Genomic DNA, 18,621 nt, shown 5'->3' with positions numbered 1-18,621 from the left:
AACCTTCAGATCTGTTCTCTGCCCTGTGATATTTCTTTGACAAGGCACATCATGGTATTCTTGAACCCAAATTGCTAAGATGCTGGCTGGATGATGCTACCAATAAGTAGATTTGTAGCTGGTTGATGACTGTACCCAAAGAGTGTTTGCCAATGGTTCCTCATCAACATGGAAAGGAGTGACAAGGAGGGTGTCATGGGTTCTGTCCTAGGCCCGGTGTTGTTCAACATTTTTGTAAGCAAGTTGAATGTGGTCTGGAGGGAATGCTTATTAAATTCACAGACTGGGAAGGGTGGCTAATACTTCAAAAGATAGAGTGACGGTTCAGGAAAACCTTAACAGACTGGAGAAAATAAACAAAATGACTTTCATCAGGGGAAAAAATTACATTCTACAACATGAAAAGCTCTACATTTAAGCAGGAAAAAATCAGGTGCACAAATACAGGACAGGAGACAGCTGGCTTGACAGTAGTGCATATAAAAAAGGAGTCAACAGTGTGATACAGCAGTAAAGTTAACGTGATACTTAGCTGCACTGGCAAGATTATAATGTTGAAATCAAAAAAGTAATAGTACTACTCTATTCCTCATTGGTCAGATCTCACCTGTCTCTAGTTCTGGACACAGCCATTTTAAAAGGATATTGAGAAGTTGGAATGTCTCCAGAGGAGGACAACTCTGATGATAAACGGTTTTGAAATGAAGCCTTCAAGGAAGGGTTGAAGGAAATGGATATGTTCAGTCTAAAGACAAAAAAGATGGAGTGGTGATATGAATATCATCTTCAAATACCTAAGAGCATGTCACATGAAAAATGTGGCAAGCTTGTTTTCTGTAGGTCCAGAGGGCAGAGCCTGATGTAATGGATTTACATTACAGGAAAAAAGATTTGTCTTCGGAAAAACTTCCAAACAGTGAAATGTTGTTCAGCAATAGAAGGGACTGCCTCAGAGGATGACAGAATCACCAGTGCTGGAGGTTTTTGGACAGTGGTTGGATGAACGCCTGTCAGGCCTCTTTGGCAGGGGGCTGGACTCAATTATCCCTATGAGGTCTTCCAACCTTAGTCTTCTAGAATTCTATGTTCTATGGATAACAATTGTTTTTATGTTTATCAGAGGTGTGTGGTGTAGTGGATTGAGTGTCAGGTTAGCATTTAAGAGACCTGGGTTCAAATCCCTCCTAACCTCCTAAATATATTGGGTGTGCCAGTGGTATTATGTCTCTCCATGAATATGTCTCATATTTGAAAAGCGTATTGGGATTGCCACAGGTTGGAAGTGCCTTGACAGTACATAACAACAATAACTTTTATGTCCTCCTTGTGGGCTTCTCATAGGCATCTGGTTGGCCACTGTGGGAAGCAGGATGCTGAACTAAACAGCCTGTGGTCTGATCTAGCAGGGTTCTTCTTGATGCTTTTCTTTCCCAGTAGTTAAATTTGATTCCTGGAGGCAGGTTTTTTTTTTTAAACTCACAGTGTCAGATAATTGATAGGGTGGAGTAAGGCAGGAAACCATGACACACCTTTGTTAGGACTTGTTCAAGTGAAAAGATTTGAGGAAGAGAGCACACATGTTTGGGGGGTGGGCAGGCAGGTTAAAAGAGATTAAATACGGGACAGATCCAGCAGTTGTTGGGGATCATTCAGAAATCACACACTACTGAAGGAGGGCTGTGGAGAGGGTCAAGTGGAATAACATCTGGATTTTTGGTAGAAAAGAAACAATAAGGATTACCAACAAAAGCACATTGGGTATGTAACACAATTAACTTGGGGAAAGAAACTGATTTCTTCTATATTGCCATCATGCACTTTGGAGAGATAACATTAAATTCTGGGCAAATGATAGTCACAGAATTTAATCTGTTGTAGAATGTCTGCAGCTCTTGATACAGAAAATGACTATTGGTTCAATTTCATTTTGCAGGAGAAAATAAGTTTACAGGGATGTAAAGGGAATAGATATACCCAGGGAATAAATTACTCTGAAAAGTAAACAACATTTTAGCATAGGACAAGTATATATTTCCGTTGGATACATATATCTCATTCTTATAGATACTTGAAAGTAAATTCTTCTAAAACCAGTTAGATTTATTTCCTGGTAAGCATGTAAATTAATGCAAGCTTATTATAAGGCTATTCATAAACAAATAATTATTTTTAGAGACAGATGTGCTTGTGTTCAAATCTTGAAAGTAAAACAGCCTGCAACATTTCAAAGAAAGATATACTGTACAACTACTTGAAACAAAGAGCTATCTCATCATAATTCCAAAAATATATTTATTCTGTGCTAGTTCTGTGAACATTGGATGTGAATTCTGTTTCAGCGCATATTGTTTGTATCTCAGTGCATGTTGTTTGCTTCAAACTCTAGCAAAGGAATTTTGTGTTAATTTTGGTAGACAGAATAGGTATGGACCGCTGAGTATTTATCAAAAGAGAGTAATTTATTAGAAATTACTAATTTCATTTGTCTTCTAGTATACAACTGTGCAGTTAAGGTTGTGTCATGAACTCTGAAAAATTAACATATGTTAAAAGATGACTCGTTAGCCACTATTGGTTCCTAATATAATTTGTATATATTTTTCTTGTCATTAACTGTGACGGTGGGCATATTTGTTCACCTTTTTGTAAATCCTGTCTCCCATATGAAACTGGTGAGGCTGCAACCTGATGTCAGTTTGTAAGTCCCAATGAAAACTGTGGGGCTTATTTCTAATAAGGCAGATGTAGAATTGCACTGTTAAACATTTTCATAAACATGGTGAATATGTGATAGATAATACTATTGTTTCAGAAGAAGGTTTGTGCCTGAGAATTCCAGGAGTAAAGAACCTGGGAATACTGAAATTGAGTTGTACATAAGGGTGTTGTGTGAGTTTTATTTGGGTGTATTAATAACTGCTCAAAGAAGCCAGAATAAATCACACACACATACACCCTGACAATGTTAAATTCTTCTAAAAGCAGGAAAGGGCAAAAATGTGGCCCTGGAATGGTATACCATATTTCTTCTTTGTGGCCCCTGGCTCTTCTCTCCATCTTCTTTTCCCTCTGTCAATAAGAGCTAAATTCCTGCTCCCAGAAGCCTCCAGGAACAGCGATTCATTTTTTAAACAGGTTTTTGAGATCCCCTGCATCATTAGACACACACAAAACAACATTTTTGAAGTGTGATGGACTTCTGTCCCCTTGCCTCCCTGACCCATCATTTAAAAAAAGAACACATCTGTGACTTCCCTTCTATTTTTCTTTACATGTTCAGCTGGCACTTATAAACAAAAATAGAATCCAGATCCCTTGATATTACCAGACCCCGTACCATTCAGACTACATAAAACATCTGGGTCTTTAGAAAAGGTTTGTTTGTGCAGCTCAAGGACAAGTATCTTCAGAACTTCTGGAGTTGCTTCTTGGTATGGGCTGTTTTGTTCATCTTGAGGACTTTGAACTAGACAGCCTTGCTAAGTGGACAGCACTCAGTCACAATCATAGTACCCCTGATTTTCATATCCCCGAAACAAAGAGACAGTGAACAGAATACTCTTCTAGCATTTGCCAAAGCAGTTCTACCTGCAGATGTAGAGCGAGTAGTCTGTGTGGTCTCTGGAGAGCTCCAGGGGCAGAAAATTAGTCCCTGGATCCACCAAAGTTGGTCATCCTTATTCTAAAGCATCACAAACTGGCTGCAAGAATGAGTAAAGGTATAATCTCAGATAGGAAAAACTTATGTTGAGAAAGTATGGCACACCATTATACTCTAATTTTCTCCTAGGACCTTGTTTGGGATGTGTGTGGGCAGGTGTGGGTGTGGTTGGTTGGTTTTTTATAAAACCTCTGTTTTATTGGTTTGTCTGTTTTTTGTTCTTCTTCCTCAGTGTGTGGCACAGACAGCTCCCTTTAGCTGGCTGGGTGTGTTTTACTGAACATATTCCTTATCCTCAGGACATTTGATTCCTAGAGGCATGACACATCTTGCTAGTTCTTGATCTCAACTTGTGGCTCATGCATTATAACATAGATAATACGAGTTAATAGCATAGGAATGGTGGCTATTAAAGAACTGTAGTTTGCTTCAGGGCATGGAACAAATCCCACCTGATCTTTCCAAACCTGCCCAAGAGTCTGTCTCATGTTGTGTATCCCAAATATTCTGTTTCTTCCCTGCTATAAAGTTGTTTGGCCACATGGTAACAGAGCCCATTACTGGTTGAGGGGAGGAGGCTGAGTCCTCTTCTGGTACTCCAGGCTGGCCAAGGTCCATTCTCGTCTAAAATTCACAAGTAACACACTTGCATAGAACTGGTCCTAACATTAGCGTTATGATGTGTCAAATTCTTGGGAAAAGGGCTGGCCCGAGACATTTTGCTAAGCAAGAATGGCAGCTGATTTGGTTGCTTATGATTAGGCAGCAAATATTTTTTGTTTATGGGCATAATCTTGTTGACATAATTTTTTTTACCAATGGAACCTGGATCAGATGCTCAAAACATTTAATTAAACCTAATTAAAAGCTTCCTGTGTTGGGTTCTGGGGCTTCCTAGGGCTCCCATGTGGCCTGTGGAGCCTCTGATGTTTGAGGGGGTCCTTTAAAAGTAAAAAAATCACTGCTGGATTCCCACAGCCCATCCCCATCCGGGCAGTGGTGATCTGCTGGCAATGTTTTGTTATTAGAAGCCAGTCCTACCTACCCCTCATCCAGAGGCTCCTAAAGGCTTCCACAGGCCAAAGGGGATCCCTAAAACAGGGGAACATGAAGCTTTAAATTACTTTTAATTGCATGTTTTCCAGTGCCTGACCCAGCTCATGCTGGCACAAAGGTACACCAACAGGATTTTGCCCACTGAATGTATTATTATTGGGCTGGATCCAGACCTAGCTATAAGTAGAGTAGACCCCTTGATTTCAGTGTGTTGTAGTGATGTGAGAGATACTTGTGAGACTGTTTCAGGTGCTGAAATAATTTACCAGCCCTGGGAACTACACATCTGGATTTGAGTTGGGAATACCATTTGTTATACTACCTCAGGTAGCTGTACTATTTATTATTTGTTTATTGAACTTGTATACTGCACTGATTAGTTATAAAAACTACTCTAGGTGGTTTATATCCAGAATGAAACAAACATAAAGCAAATCAAAATGTAATAAAAGAAACACTTCATATAATTAACAACCAAAACCTTTAAATAAATGAATAAAAATTCAGACAATTCATCATGCTCTCTGTGCTCCCTTTCCTTCATTTGTTCGTGGGTGTTCATATAAAACTGATGGAGCACTACCTCGACAGCAAGAATGTGCTGAACCAGCCTTGTTGCACATTATAATGCAACAACTATTGCTGACTTTTTTGTATGGAAAGTGTTAGAAATTTAATAAATCTTTCGGGGAATTTCAGGCCTTGGGTGAATATTGGTTCTGATTACTTATAATTGGTTATGTTTTGGATGGTAGGAGGAGGCAGTAAAAGGGGAAGAATGGGGGTAAAAGCAGAGGATTTTAAAATAACGCATGGTAACTTAGATATCCTTTTGTCCTTGTCGGGGGAAGAAAGCATTGAACTAAATGATACAGTTATGACAGCTTTAGAAGCGGAGCTCCTTTAAGAGCAAAATGCATCTGTTTATCCCATCTTGTATTTTTATCACCTCTCCTTGATGCAACGGAGAGCTTCTTGTAGCTTGCTTTGGTTTTGTGGTTGTCATCAGGAGGTAAAGACAGGCTTCATTTGCAAGTCTGATTGTTCAAGTGTGGGGTTTTGAAAGAACTGTGGCCACTCAGAGAAACTATGCCTTTAGCTTCTAGCTATAAACATTTTATTTCATACAGTTTTACCTCCAATGTATCTTCAAGGTGGAAGAGAGCAGACATCAAATCTAAGCTTTATCTTCATGGTTATATTTGCTCTAGATATTAGCTGCCAAGACAGATGTACACATTTCAGATCATAAGAGTGACTGTGACTCTCAATGTAGTCAGTTGACTAACTGGGCGGGGTACAAATGCAATAAATAAATAAATAAATAAATAAATAAATAAATAAATAAATAAAGAAATAAATAAATGTATATGCACATTGTGCTAAACATATGAGAACTAGCTTGGAGGGTGCCCTCTCATAGCAAGAATAAACGAGCTTTGAGGAAACAAAAAAGTTTAGGGTTTGCTTTTTTAAAAAAGCATCCTGGGTAAGGAAATGTTTGTCATTTATAAAACCAGAGGAGTTTTTTCACACCTGAGTCTAGAATGTGCTTTGTTTTAGACCTGGATCTAGTGCAAATGTATCCAGAGCTGGAGTCCCGAAGGCAGTTGGTGTTGTTCTGCCAACTCCTGCGACGTTGCTGGAACTAGTTGTATTGGCTCTTGCCTTTCCATTGGACCATTTCAGTGACGTGGAGATGGGGGATCTGCTCCTTGGGTAACAGCCTACCCTCCATATTATTTTACCCAGGCTTCATGCTCTGGAGAGGACACTCCTCGATTCAGAGCATGTAACCATAGTCTCTCGAGACTGAAGGATGCCTATGGAGTGCAAATTTACTGCTTACCCTGGCTGGACTACATATTTAATTGCAAAGTGTTATTCATGGCATCTCATATCAAAACTTTTTCCAGCTTTAGCACAGAGTAGGGGGCCATGTTCCAACCAGTAGAGCCCTCTGTTGGCATGCGGAGACCAGGATACAAGGCCACCTGACACCATTGGATCATCAGCCAATGCATGGAAAGGAAACTTTCCAACAGAGACGTTAGTAGAGGAGCCAGCTTCGCTCTTCTTTCCCCCCTTGGCTATGTGGGGGTTGGACATTGTTACAGGAGCAAAGCTAGTGCTTTCAGGTGCTCTTGGAAGCATTGTCCAAGAGGCTTTGCTTTCCTCGTAAATCTTGGCACAGAACAGGAGTGGGGGAGGTGAAACACACCTAGCCAGGCTTGTAAGTATCAAATAAGAGTGCCCAGAGAAACCACATTTCCCCCAGTTTGCCTTCCAGTGGGTAAGGTGAGGCAGGGAGAAATCCCCATGTTATCTCCAATACAACTTCAGCTGGATTTAGGCATCTGTGGACAGACGTAGCTCCATGGGCCAAAGCAAGGACTGCACAGGTTTTACCTCTGCTTCAGGTAGGAAACAGAGCATACCTGCCATTAAATTGCATCCAACTTATAGCAATCCTAATAGGGTTTCCAAAGTATGTGAGATATTTAGGGAGTGGGTTTACCATTGCCACCCACCATGGCCAGGTCTTAAACCAGGTCGCCTGAATCCTAGTCCATCACTCTATATACTATACCATGCTCATGTCTTGACTTCTGTCTATGACTCCTTTATATTAAAGACACTAAAGCTCTTCAGATAATTTGTCCTTACATTGTACTAGGAATCTTGTGTGCCGATTTTGACTACCAGTCCATCTAGCTCAGTAGTGTCTCTGCGGAGTGGCAGCAGCTCCCTAAGTTTCCAGACAAGAGCCTATGGCAATCTTCCTTGTAGATGCGAGGATTTGAAACTTGTGCATCTGAACCTCAATCAGTCAGCTATATCTCACAATTCCTAAAGCTTCTGCTTTATAATTGTATCACTAAACATGGTGTGTTCATGCAAGCAATTGCTTGCCCTCCATTATATAACCTGTTTATTAACAGTTATTTCTATTTGAAGAATGCTTATCAAGATAGAATCATTCTTTTCCTTGTAGGGCATAGACCTATTATGTTAATTTTAGATTTCTTGCTGAGCTATTTTCCTCTTTATCATTTCTTTAATAATATGAAGCAAAACCACTTTGAATTCTAAGGTATTTATTTTAAACATCTGCTGAGAAGAAATCCGACCTATTACTTATGTGCCTGCTATGGTGTGTGCATGTGCTCATGCATTTATGCACATGTGCTGCATAAATCTGTGGCACTAGCTTACTTGAAGAATGGGGCCTGAGGACTGGACCCCACCAGAACTGATTTCCAACTGATCTCCTGCAGAACCAAATTTTCCTTAATTCTTTTGACCTGGGGCAATTGCTTTCAAATCTTGAAGGTGTGAAGGTTAGTGAAATCTTTATCACTGATAAAGAGGTGTTCTACAATTATGGAAGAATGCTTCCCTGCCTCCTTTTACAGTGTTTCACAGCATCACACTGGAACTCAAAATAGCTTTTCAGCCAGAATAATTTAGATCTTGCTTCATTCTCAGATAAGATTTTAAAACTTAGTCCACAAATATTTTTACTTACATGTGCACATGTACCTATGTTAAAAATTTGCAACATGGAGGCAGCCTCATTAAAAAAACCTCAAAACAATGATCTTCTGGATTCTTCTTGACATCTTGGAGAAATCTCTTGTTTGCCAAATACAACTCAAGAGTTTGTACGTCTGTGTTACTTTGTTTTATAGTGATCAGCTTTGCAAAGCTTGCCCGGCTTCTTTTAATTGCCAGACATCAATAGAAAAAGTTCCAGCATCAACAACCATTCCAAGATACAGTATTACATACATGTCAAAGGATATTCACTGTGTGGCAGGTTGTTTCTGAGCCCTATTCATGTGGCGGTCATGAGTTTTAAAGTCACACATGACCCGGCACAAGGACATATCTATGGGCCTGAATGTCTGCATGTTATACAAGTCAGCTCCATATCGAGGAGGAGAGCTGCTTTTAGTGGCAAAAGACTTGTGTTTGACCTGGCATGAGCTTCTCTCCCCTTGCAAATCAGCTTGCTTTGTTTTGTGACTGGTTATTAGGTGGTAAACACCAGCTTAATTGGCAAGTCTGAATGTTCAGGCGTGTGGCTCTGAGAGAAACACCATCACTGGGGCACCAATGTGCTATTAGTTTCTGAAGGCAAGTTCAGCGTCTCATGTAAATGGGTGCTTAGGCAAAGCATTAATTACTCAAATGCACTTACTATCTATATGCATTTACTATGCAATATACTATATTTAAAATGTCACAGGTTCTACTGCTTGATCTTACATCTGGATGAAAAACTGCTGGATAGCTCAGTGGTTTAGGTATCTGGCCGCAGAGTCAGAGGCTGGGGGTTCAACATTCCCCTCTGTGCTCATTGACGGGGGCTAGACTTGATAATCCATAGGGTCCCTTCCTGCTCTGCACTTCTAAGATGGTGCTGCTGATTATGATATATCTGCCATTATTGTTTGAGTTTTTGCTTTAACTGTTTTATTAATATTATACTCTTAGCTGCCCCAAAACTATCTTGTTGAAATTTAAGGTATACACACTATAAATAAAAACAGCAACACAATCTGATGTTAGAAGTGAGAAGCAACCCACAAGAATTTCTGACTTATGTGCTACCCTCTTCACTCCTAGTAGATGAGCCAGTGTTTCAAAATTCCTGAATCACTTAGAACTTCTCTGAGCACAAAATAAAGGCAAAGCAATACATTAATTTTAATGTGTGATGCTTAAATTGCCTCAGTGCCTATAATGTTGGTGGGATGGTAATGTTAGGCTTAACCTTGCCATTGTAGTTGTCAATGTGTATTCACTCACCCATTTATTCACTCACTTACTTGTAGTAGGACAGCCCTACTATATTTGAAGACCATTGTGCTGAATAGGATTTACATATTACCAGAAATGAGATGTGTCACCAAAAAAAGAGGATCACACATTTGTATAAAAATTGCATGTGGTGATTTATATATTTATACCAGCATTTTCAGGTATATCTAGAGGCAAAAGCAGAAATAATTATTATCACTGTAAGAGAAGTACCAAATTATAGTTATAACTTTAAAATAGTGGCCTGGGTGTTGCTGTGCAAATATTAAGTGTTATTAGGCAACTCTACTATCAGTTTTCATTAGGCTTAAATTGGTTTTGAACTGGATAGCCCTTGAATCTCCTTCCACATGATGAATATTTATGTGAAACTTGAAAAATGAAGATAGGATCAAATTTGCTTTCTAGCATCACATATGAAACCCTTAACACTACCTAAGGAGAGAGCTGGTCTCTGCAGATGCACATCACTAATGTAAGGAAGTAGCTAACAGGCCTCAAAAGCTATGAACAGCAGTCCAACTGGTACAGGCAGTAGTAGCTGTAAAGGTAAATTTGACTGGTAAGTGTGCAATGCTGAAAGAGGATGACACCTAGATGGGAAAATTCTGGAAACACTGGCCATATCTACCATCTCAGAATGTTTACATCAGAGGCAAAAAAAACCTTTCTGTTTTGTGGAAACCAATCAGTGAAACAAATCTACAAACTTACCTGACAGCTGTCTGCAGTCATATTGGAGTAATAAGGAGCTTAAGCAGTACTAGCTCACAGCCTCAGATGTTGTTTTTAATATGCAGAAATAGGCTGAATAATGATTTTAAGAAGAATAACCCTGAGCATGTATGCAGCTTTTCTGTGGACAGTGAGTAAGCAATGGCAGGGGCATTCTTGTTGTAAGAAGGACATGTACCCTAACTTCACACCATTGAAATTGTTTTAGACTACATTTCCCATCATGCATGAGCATTGGCCTTTCTGGCAGGGTACGATGGGAGTTATGGTCCAATAGAATGAAGGGCACTGGTTTGGGAATGACTGGTACAGTGCTTCTGGATTAGAGAACATTTTTTCGGGTCTTGGGCCTTGGTGGCAAATGGTAGTGGAGCAGATTCCTCCTTAGCAGCATACAAGTCCAAACGTGATTGTTACATTTCCTTAAAAGCTCAATTCTCTTTGTCTTTTCTGCCAAAATAATTCAAGGTAGATTTCATGGTCCTTTCTCTTCTCACTGTACCCTTGTAGCAAATCTGTGAAACCGATTAAGCTAAGACTGCCCTGAGGTTACTCAGAAAATTCCATACCTGAGGGAGAATTAAAATTTTGGTTGTTGTGGGTTTTTCGGGCTCTTTGGCCATGTTCTGAAGGTTGTTCTTCCTAAAGTTTTTCCAGTCTCTGTGGCCGGCATCTTCAGAGGATAGGACTCTGTGCTCTGGTATAGTTTGCTTGTGAGTGGAGTATTTATTAAAATTTTAATTCATAGTTTTCCATTCTCTCCTCTTTATATCACACTACATCTCCTGAAACCTGAAAGCTAGTCTCAAAAATGGAGAAGACATAAAAAAAGAAATTTGAGACAACAGAAGCTTAAATAGTGAAGCTGGGAAGCAACTGAGAGGCAAAATCTCCCCAAAGGCTGGGCTGGGTCTTGCTTCAGGGTGATATTGTTCTATCCTTCTGGGTGCATCATTCAAACATCTTCCTTCACTGTCAGTGCTTGTTCAGTGTTAATTCCTATTATGACTCTACTTATGACTCAAGTTTTAATAAGCTGTGGGTTTGCTGAAACGCCTCAGGCATCGCTTATCCTGACAATATAGGGCACAGCTTTCAGCTGCAAGAAAGCTCAGGTTAATTTAGATGGGTTTACTCCGAGAACTACTTCATATATAACAGTCTTACTTTGCAGGAACAATCTTTATATATATATAAAAGTACTGTATATCAACAATCCCATACAAAATGTTGGAAGTTTTGTTATGCTGTTGAAGAAACTGTTGTGGGTGGGGTTTTTTTTAACCAATTGGCCCTAAGCAGAAATTCCTTCACAATTTTAAACCAATCTATCACTCTTTCAGCATGTGCCAACCAATTTTCGAAGTCATCACAAAGGCATTCGGAGCCCTCTTCATATGATAAGGAATGCATGTAGGTGGGAGGGATGGAGTCCCTCCCACTGGCAATGTTCCCACACTCACTGGGTTCAGCAGACAATTGCTATGGTACCTGGTACTGAAAGCCAGCCATATGGTTTTGGTACAAGGGGCAGAAAATCCTGTAAACATGTCTCAACATCCCTAGCTGTTAAAATACGATAACAATTTACTGGCAGCTAAACAAAATGTAACAAAACAGGCAACTCCTCTAAAGTGCAGCTCCTCTGCATTCATGGTACTACAGCAGTGGTCCCCAACTTTGGGCCTCCAGATGTTCTTGGACTACAATTCCCAGAAGCCTTCACCACCATCTCTGCTGGCCAGGATTTCTGGGAGTTGAAGTCCAAGAACATCTGGAAGCCAAGGTTGGTGACCACTGCAGGGCTGTGTGGGTGAGTGGCCTCTCCTGGAAAATTATTTGCCTTTCCTAGAGCCATCCTGAAGTCAATCACAGCTGGTCACAACAAATACCATATAAACAAAATGAAAATTCCTACATAACCACTACTCCTTGACAGCTTGCAAGAAAGGAACTTGTCGCTGGCCTGGCTATCCCGGTGTGCCCCATTTCTGATCTCTCATGCTTTGTTCCACCCTCTGATAACATGTTTAGGTTTCTCTTCATGATCTCTGCCCCCCCCCGACATACACACCTGAAATTAACAAGGGATTGTTATTGTTATCTGTGGTTTAGGTATCTTGCTGTAGAGCCAGAGGCTGAGGGTTTGATTTCCATTGTCCTCCTGCAAGGAGAGCCAGTCTGTGTGGCCTTGGGCAAGCTGCACAGTCCCAGGGCACACCCAGAAAAAACGAATGGTAAACCACTTCTTTACCGGGAACCCCCTGAAAAGAGTCACCATAAGTCACAACAGGACTTGATGGCATGCAATTGTTATTTCACAATTAACTAAATCTCACACAAACTAGTTCTCATAGTGGTCAGGGTCATGGCAGTTCCCCACCACCACCGTGTTTTTGAATTGCAAGTCCCATAATCTTATCATTCATGGTTCTTGCAAACTGTTGGCAACCATAATTGCCCACTCCTTTTATAAGCATCTTCTTCTTCACATTGTATGTGAAATAACCTCTTTACAACTACTTTGTTTTTATTGACAAAAGAACATAAGAAGAGCCCTGCTGGATCAGGCTGGGGGCTCATCTAGTCCAGCTTCCAGTATCTCACAGTGGCCCCACCAGATGCCTCTGGGAGCACACGAGCCAACGAGATGCCTGTCTCCTGATACTCTTCTCTGGCATCTTAAGGAAAACATAAGACTTTTTCACGTGCAAATACTCACATGGCATTTTATTTTTAAATCTTTCTTTAGTTCTCACACCAGATTGGCACAGTATTTTTTTTTCTTTTGGCAGGCGTAAAATGTAAGTGAGGGGAAAGAAAATCCTAAGCTTCATGATGAATTCAAATGGAATATTTTATCTGGTGTATATGTGGACACTTCTACTGTTGTGATATAGAAACATTCTGAAGAATAAAGCTGTGGACTAAAATAAGACATAGGGAGGAAATGACAAACTCTGGGTATATCGCTGAACTGCCACGAGAGGACACTGTTGGTTCACAAGCTGAGATAACATAAACCTTTCCTCCAATTGTGCCTATATGCCATTCATTTGACCTCTTAGACCTTCTCCCATGACCCTAGCCTGCCAAACATCACTGGAAAGATCACTAGCTTTAGATTTTAAAAATTCTGGCACCTTGGAAAGATTACCATTTGGAGGAAGAATAAAAAGAACCAATGCCAAGGACACTATCTCTAAATATGTACTGTACTTCTAAATGTATATAATACTTCCTAACATTTACTTCCTTTGTAAGAAAAATTGTGTCCATATGTGGAGAGAGTAGTTTAAATTTGCTGTGCACTTTACAGTTTCAGTACATCGACCATGATCACACACATATCTTTATGGAGCAGGCCATGGTGTTCTGTGTAGTAAAATATATGGCTTGTATTGAGTGGCTAGTAAAATCATCTGCTGTGGGATGGGAGGGGAGGAATTAGAGAGCCATTTAGCCACTGAAAGGGAGAAAACAAAGTCATGAGAAAGCTTACATTTCTTTTCTTCTTTTTATTTTCAGGTAGAAATGATATGGATGCTGTAACAAAGAAAAACAAGCGAGATGGAACAGAAATCACAGAACGACGTAAGCAAAGTATTTTCCCATAAATTTAGCTAGGGCACAGGCATTTTCCCCCTTCATCTTTCCATGGTTAAGTGGTTTTCTGAACGCACTCTCTGTACATAGCTGTATTAAAAATATAGTATTTTTCTGGTATTTTTCATTTCATGTCAACTGTGAGCCTTTTCATTGACTGATCCCTTTAATTAATACTTGAATATTGGGATATTGGGAGGGGGTGTCAACTCTTTGCAACTTACCTATTTCAAAAAGTGTGGATCAGCCCAATGATAAAAAAATTATCTTTTTTCCCTCTTTATTTCCAGTTATCACAGAAACTGTTACCACCAGACTGACATCTCTTCCCCCAAGTAAGTGGCAGTTACACCCACCAGCCCTGTGTGTGTCAGAAAAGCATGTGCCTCCATTTTATTATATACACATCCATGTCTCTTTTTTACAGTCCCTTGGATGTTCTTGTGCCCCCAAGATCACATATCCAACTGGGAAATAAAAAAAAATACTGTATTTCTTTCAGTTGTTTTTGAAATATTGCCCTTGTAATAGGAGAGACATGGATCAAAGTTAGCAGCACTCTGACTTTTCCGTCTGTGTGGCTCTTTCCTCTGTGTGAAAGAATTCACAGAACTCATCTAAGAATGAGTTCGTAAAAGTTGGATCCAACTTCTCAAAATAGTGTTTAAAACAAAACCCAGTTCCATGTATAATCTTGAACCATGGGCCATGCCGCTAATGTTGTTTGAAATCAACCAATCTCCACATTTTTTCTCTAAACAGAGGACTAGGTTCCTTAGATCTGGAGGGTGTTTCCTCCCCTTAGCTCCAACACTTCAGTTATGTGTACATCTACTGTACATACACAGCTAATTTCTCTTTATATTACTGTGAGGGCCTCCATTTTGTCATAGACCTGTTTTAAGACCACCTCCTTCCTCAATTAAATTCATCCAGCACCACTGTCCTTCTTGATATTTCTTTGCCTTCAGTCTGCCCATACGTCCCTCACATATAGCCACATCTTTCACATCATAATAGCAATGTTTGGATGACTAATTTTATTTTTATGTTCCAAGTGTTCCTCATCATTTCCCTTCCTCTCCAAAACCCCATCTGGAATAGCTGCATCAACTTTCCTTCCTGTCATAAGGCCTCAGGATCATTTACAGCCCTGAGTGGGTGGTGGCATCATCTTTTGGAGGGAAGCTACTGGGTCAGTATTGGTCCAGAATGATTTGCACATCCACAGACATGTAATACACATTTTTGGAATTGCTCCAGTGCCAGCAGTTCTTTCAAAAATGATCATATGCACGAAGCATATCTAAGTTGTATGGCAAGACTAAAGGCCCTCATCACCTCCACCTCAATGTGTTCTTGTGCCTTTTCTCACACATAGCTTGTGTTTGCTTTCTCTGACAGAAGGAGGCGGTAGCACTGGGCTCAAAACAACAGTTTATAGCGGAGGAGGTGGAGTGGAGAAGCGGACATACACCCATGGGAGCAGCTATGTCACAGCCAGTAAGTGATCCTCAAGCTAACAAATCAAAACAACATCAAGGGGGGATCATGAAAGTAAGGGGGAAGTAATGTGAATGGATTAATTGCAAAGACATTCGCTGTTGGAAGACGACTATAAGATAGGGGGAAAATCCCTCCCTGAGGTTTTTTATTGTGATAAATGCTTGCCACAAAAATATAAAAACTATGTTTCCAGTTTTTAAATGTTGCCTCTGAAGGCAGGGATTCTCTAAACACATATTGCACAGAAAATATCATTGTACATATAATTACATTTCTTTGAAAGGCTAATCAACTTTCTCTTGAAGTTATATCTTGAGCTAAACATGTAAGGGCACAGAAGACTCAAGAGTGACTGCTCTCAGTAAAAAAAACAACAGTTGCATATAAAGTGACTTCTTAGCTCTAGAATAGCCATGCCTCAGAGAACATTCATGTTCACATAGGGATATCACAGTCTTCTTTGGACAGTTCCAAAATGAATTGGCTATTTTAGAGCATAACCTCTACATAGCTTCCAGAATATACACCTGATCCAATACCTTGGAACATTATGAAACAAGAACTTGGAAATTTTACTTTTTAGGGGCCTTAAACTCTCACAACTCCTCTACCTGCACCAGCATGCTTAACTGTGGGATTCTGGGAGTTGTGGTCAGAGCTTGGCAGTAACTAGTTACAAGGAATATGTTTTTGTATGCCTTTTCTATAATTAGTTACTTCTGAACAGGAAGTAGTTTAACACAAAATTAATTTTTAGATTTATTGACTCAGACCTAAGATATATAGAGATATACTGTATAGGTATAATGAGTAACATCTAGTTAATTATTACTTCTAAAGGACAGTTTGAATACATTTTAGAGGCATTTTGGCATAAATTTTCCAGGTTTTGTGTCTTATCAATCCTAATTGACAAGGGAAGTATTCTTTGGGTTTATATTTAATAATTCGGTCAATATTTTCAGGTTCCAGTATTAGAAATAGCCATTAGAGGGAACCAGAGACTATCAGCTTAGTCTGCTTGAACGCACAATGCAACAATTTAATGATGTTTGATACTTCCATTACTCAAGCAGAACTGGGCAAAGTGCGGCCCTCCAGATGTTCCTGACTGCAAATCCCAACATTCCTCACTGTGTGGGCTAGGCCCAACTCTCCTCACACTATTGGCTTTGTGGGCTAGGCCCAAATTTCCTCACTATTGGCTGTGTGGGCTAGGAATTATGGGAGTTGCGGTTCAGCAACATCTGGAGGGCCGCATTTTGCCCACCCCTGCTTACTGGAACAACAATAACAATGGTACGTTAGATACCAAGAGCAGTACCCAGTGTGGAGTTGTGGATAGTGTAATGGACTAGGACTCAGGAGAACTGGGTTTGATCCCCCGCTCAGCCATGGAAACTCACTTGGTGTATGGAACTGCTAAAACCCTCCTTAAATACCTCTTCTACCTTGAAAGTTCTGTTGTCGCTATAAGTTGGTTCCAACTATAAGACAATTCCAACTTCATGGCACATAACAACAGATGCCAATAAGTAATTAGGAGTGGAACAAGTTGTTTTTAAAATGCAACATTCCAAGCTCTGTTTGTAGTCCAAATTCTATATAAATCCTCATGTTGTAGCGCTCTTCATACTTCAGATATCTCTTTCAAGTGAATCAGTCTCTTCATCTGGAAGAAATAGTATGTTATCTTCTAAGATTCTTTGGCTGAAATGGCTTTTTGGATATCATTGTGTTCCAACTGCCTCAGTTACCTGTATGTAGAAGTGTATTTCCATATTCAGATACAGTATATGGTATTTGAAGCCAAGCTTCTTGAGTGAAAAAGCTCCTGGTGTTCCTGAGTCTGCTTCTTGGTTTTTTGTGTTAGTTGGTTGGGCTGGAGTTGTGGGAGGGGTGGTAACGGAGAAGCTTCCTAACAAAAGTTCAGTGTTCTAGGAGCACTGCAATGGGGAAGCCACTGAATGATACTTGTCTCAGATTTTTGAGACCAGGCCTCTGCTGAGGCTACAAAGGACATATTCTCTTTTCATAAATTGGAGGGTGGCTTTCACTCATTATTCATGTGACTGTGTCTTCTTAGATCACAACCGTCCTTCTGTTTGGAGATCTGAGGAATATCTAAGGGCAAAAAGTTATACAGTGGCCAGGTCTTTTGGCAAACTACATATAAGCCATATAATTCCAAGCAAAATAAACCAATTGCCCACGATGTCTTTTTGCAAGTTTCAGTTTTTCTTTGTTTTTAAAATCCACAACAAAATTCATCTTTGAGGGGAAAGCTTGTTTATTAGCCAGAGGAAGGAGAGACCAGAACTGTCTTTCTTACTAGCAAGTAGTGGCAAAAATAATTCAACTACTGTATAATCCACTAAGATTCAATCTATAAAAGAGCATTGGATTGCATGGTGCAATATTTAAACATGGAAATGTTAATTTGTAAGTTATATCCTGATATTTATCCCTCCCACGGTTCTTAGAAGCATGACTTTTCCGCCGTAAGATAGAACGTATTTAGAATGTGAACTACACAGGTTGCCTAACCATCACACCAGGCTGTTATGGGAAGAAAGTGCTTTGTAAAATCCTTAAGTAAATCTAGCTGACATCAAAATCAACTTCCACTGTAATTTAAAGTCTGCGTTTGTTAATCAGTTAAGTCAAATCAAGTGATGGAATAAGAACTGAAGCGGGCTGGGCTCAGTGCATGCTTAGGAGGGTCAGATATGATAGTGTTACTGAAGCTTGTAAGTGTGAAATTGATCTATAGGATCTAAATAAGAGTTGGGTATATACTGTGTAAGATAGTTGGATAGCTCAGTGAGTTAGGTATCTGGCTGCAAAGGTTAGGAGTTTGATTCCCCAATGTGCCTCCCAGAAGAGCCAGCCTGTGTGGTCCTGGGGAAGCTGCATAGCCCCAGGATGCCCCCAGAAAAAGGGAATGGCAAACCACTCCTGAGTATTCTCTATCTAGAAAATGTTGAAAAAGGATGACTATAAATCAGAATTGACTTGATGGCTCATAGGTGGTGGTGGTGATGGTGGTGGTGGTAGCAGCAGCAGCAGCAGCAGCAGCATGTAAGTATCTCCCTAAATTATATGTTAGCTAAGAGCCTGGTCTTTTCTCAGGAGCAAGTCTCATACAGTCTCTCCTTTAAGGAGAAAGCTGCTGAGTCTTCAAAACCTCGGTTGGCGCCAATTTTCCCTGCCATGACAACACTTTAAGG

General features: G+C 40.1%; 1 protein-coding gene across 4 annotated transcripts in view; it reads left to right on the top strand.

The window, feature by feature from the left end:
• Positions 1-200: 200 nt before the first annotated feature.
• Positions 201-18,621, top strand: part of COL17A1 (collagen type XVII alpha 1 chain) — an 89,787-nt gene continuing 71,366 nt past the window's right edge. For 3 of the 4 annotated variants that reach the window (XM_072995587.2, XM_072995585.2, XM_072995583.2), the window contains exons 1-4: positions 201-1,758; positions 13,808-13,873; positions 14,176-14,220; positions 15,290-15,388. In XM_072995587.2, coding sequence (XP_072851688.2) covers positions 13,819-13,873; positions 14,176-14,220; positions 15,290-15,388 — 199 coding nt within the window. In that variant the 5' untranslated portion in view covers positions 201-1,758; positions 13,808-13,818. The remainder of the gene's footprint in view (positions 1,759-13,807; positions 13,874-14,175; positions 14,221-15,289; positions 15,389-18,621) is intronic. The other variant, XM_072995584.2, reaches the window with a different exon arrangement.

This window comes from Pogona vitticeps, chromosome 3, assembly GCF_051106095.1.
Source record: "Pogona vitticeps strain Pit_001003342236 chromosome 3, PviZW2.1, whole genome shotgun sequence".
NCBI classification, from domain to species: domain Eukaryota; kingdom Metazoa; phylum Chordata; class Lepidosauria; order Squamata; family Agamidae; genus Pogona; species Pogona vitticeps.
This window is presented reverse-complemented; position numbering and strand designations above follow the sequence as displayed.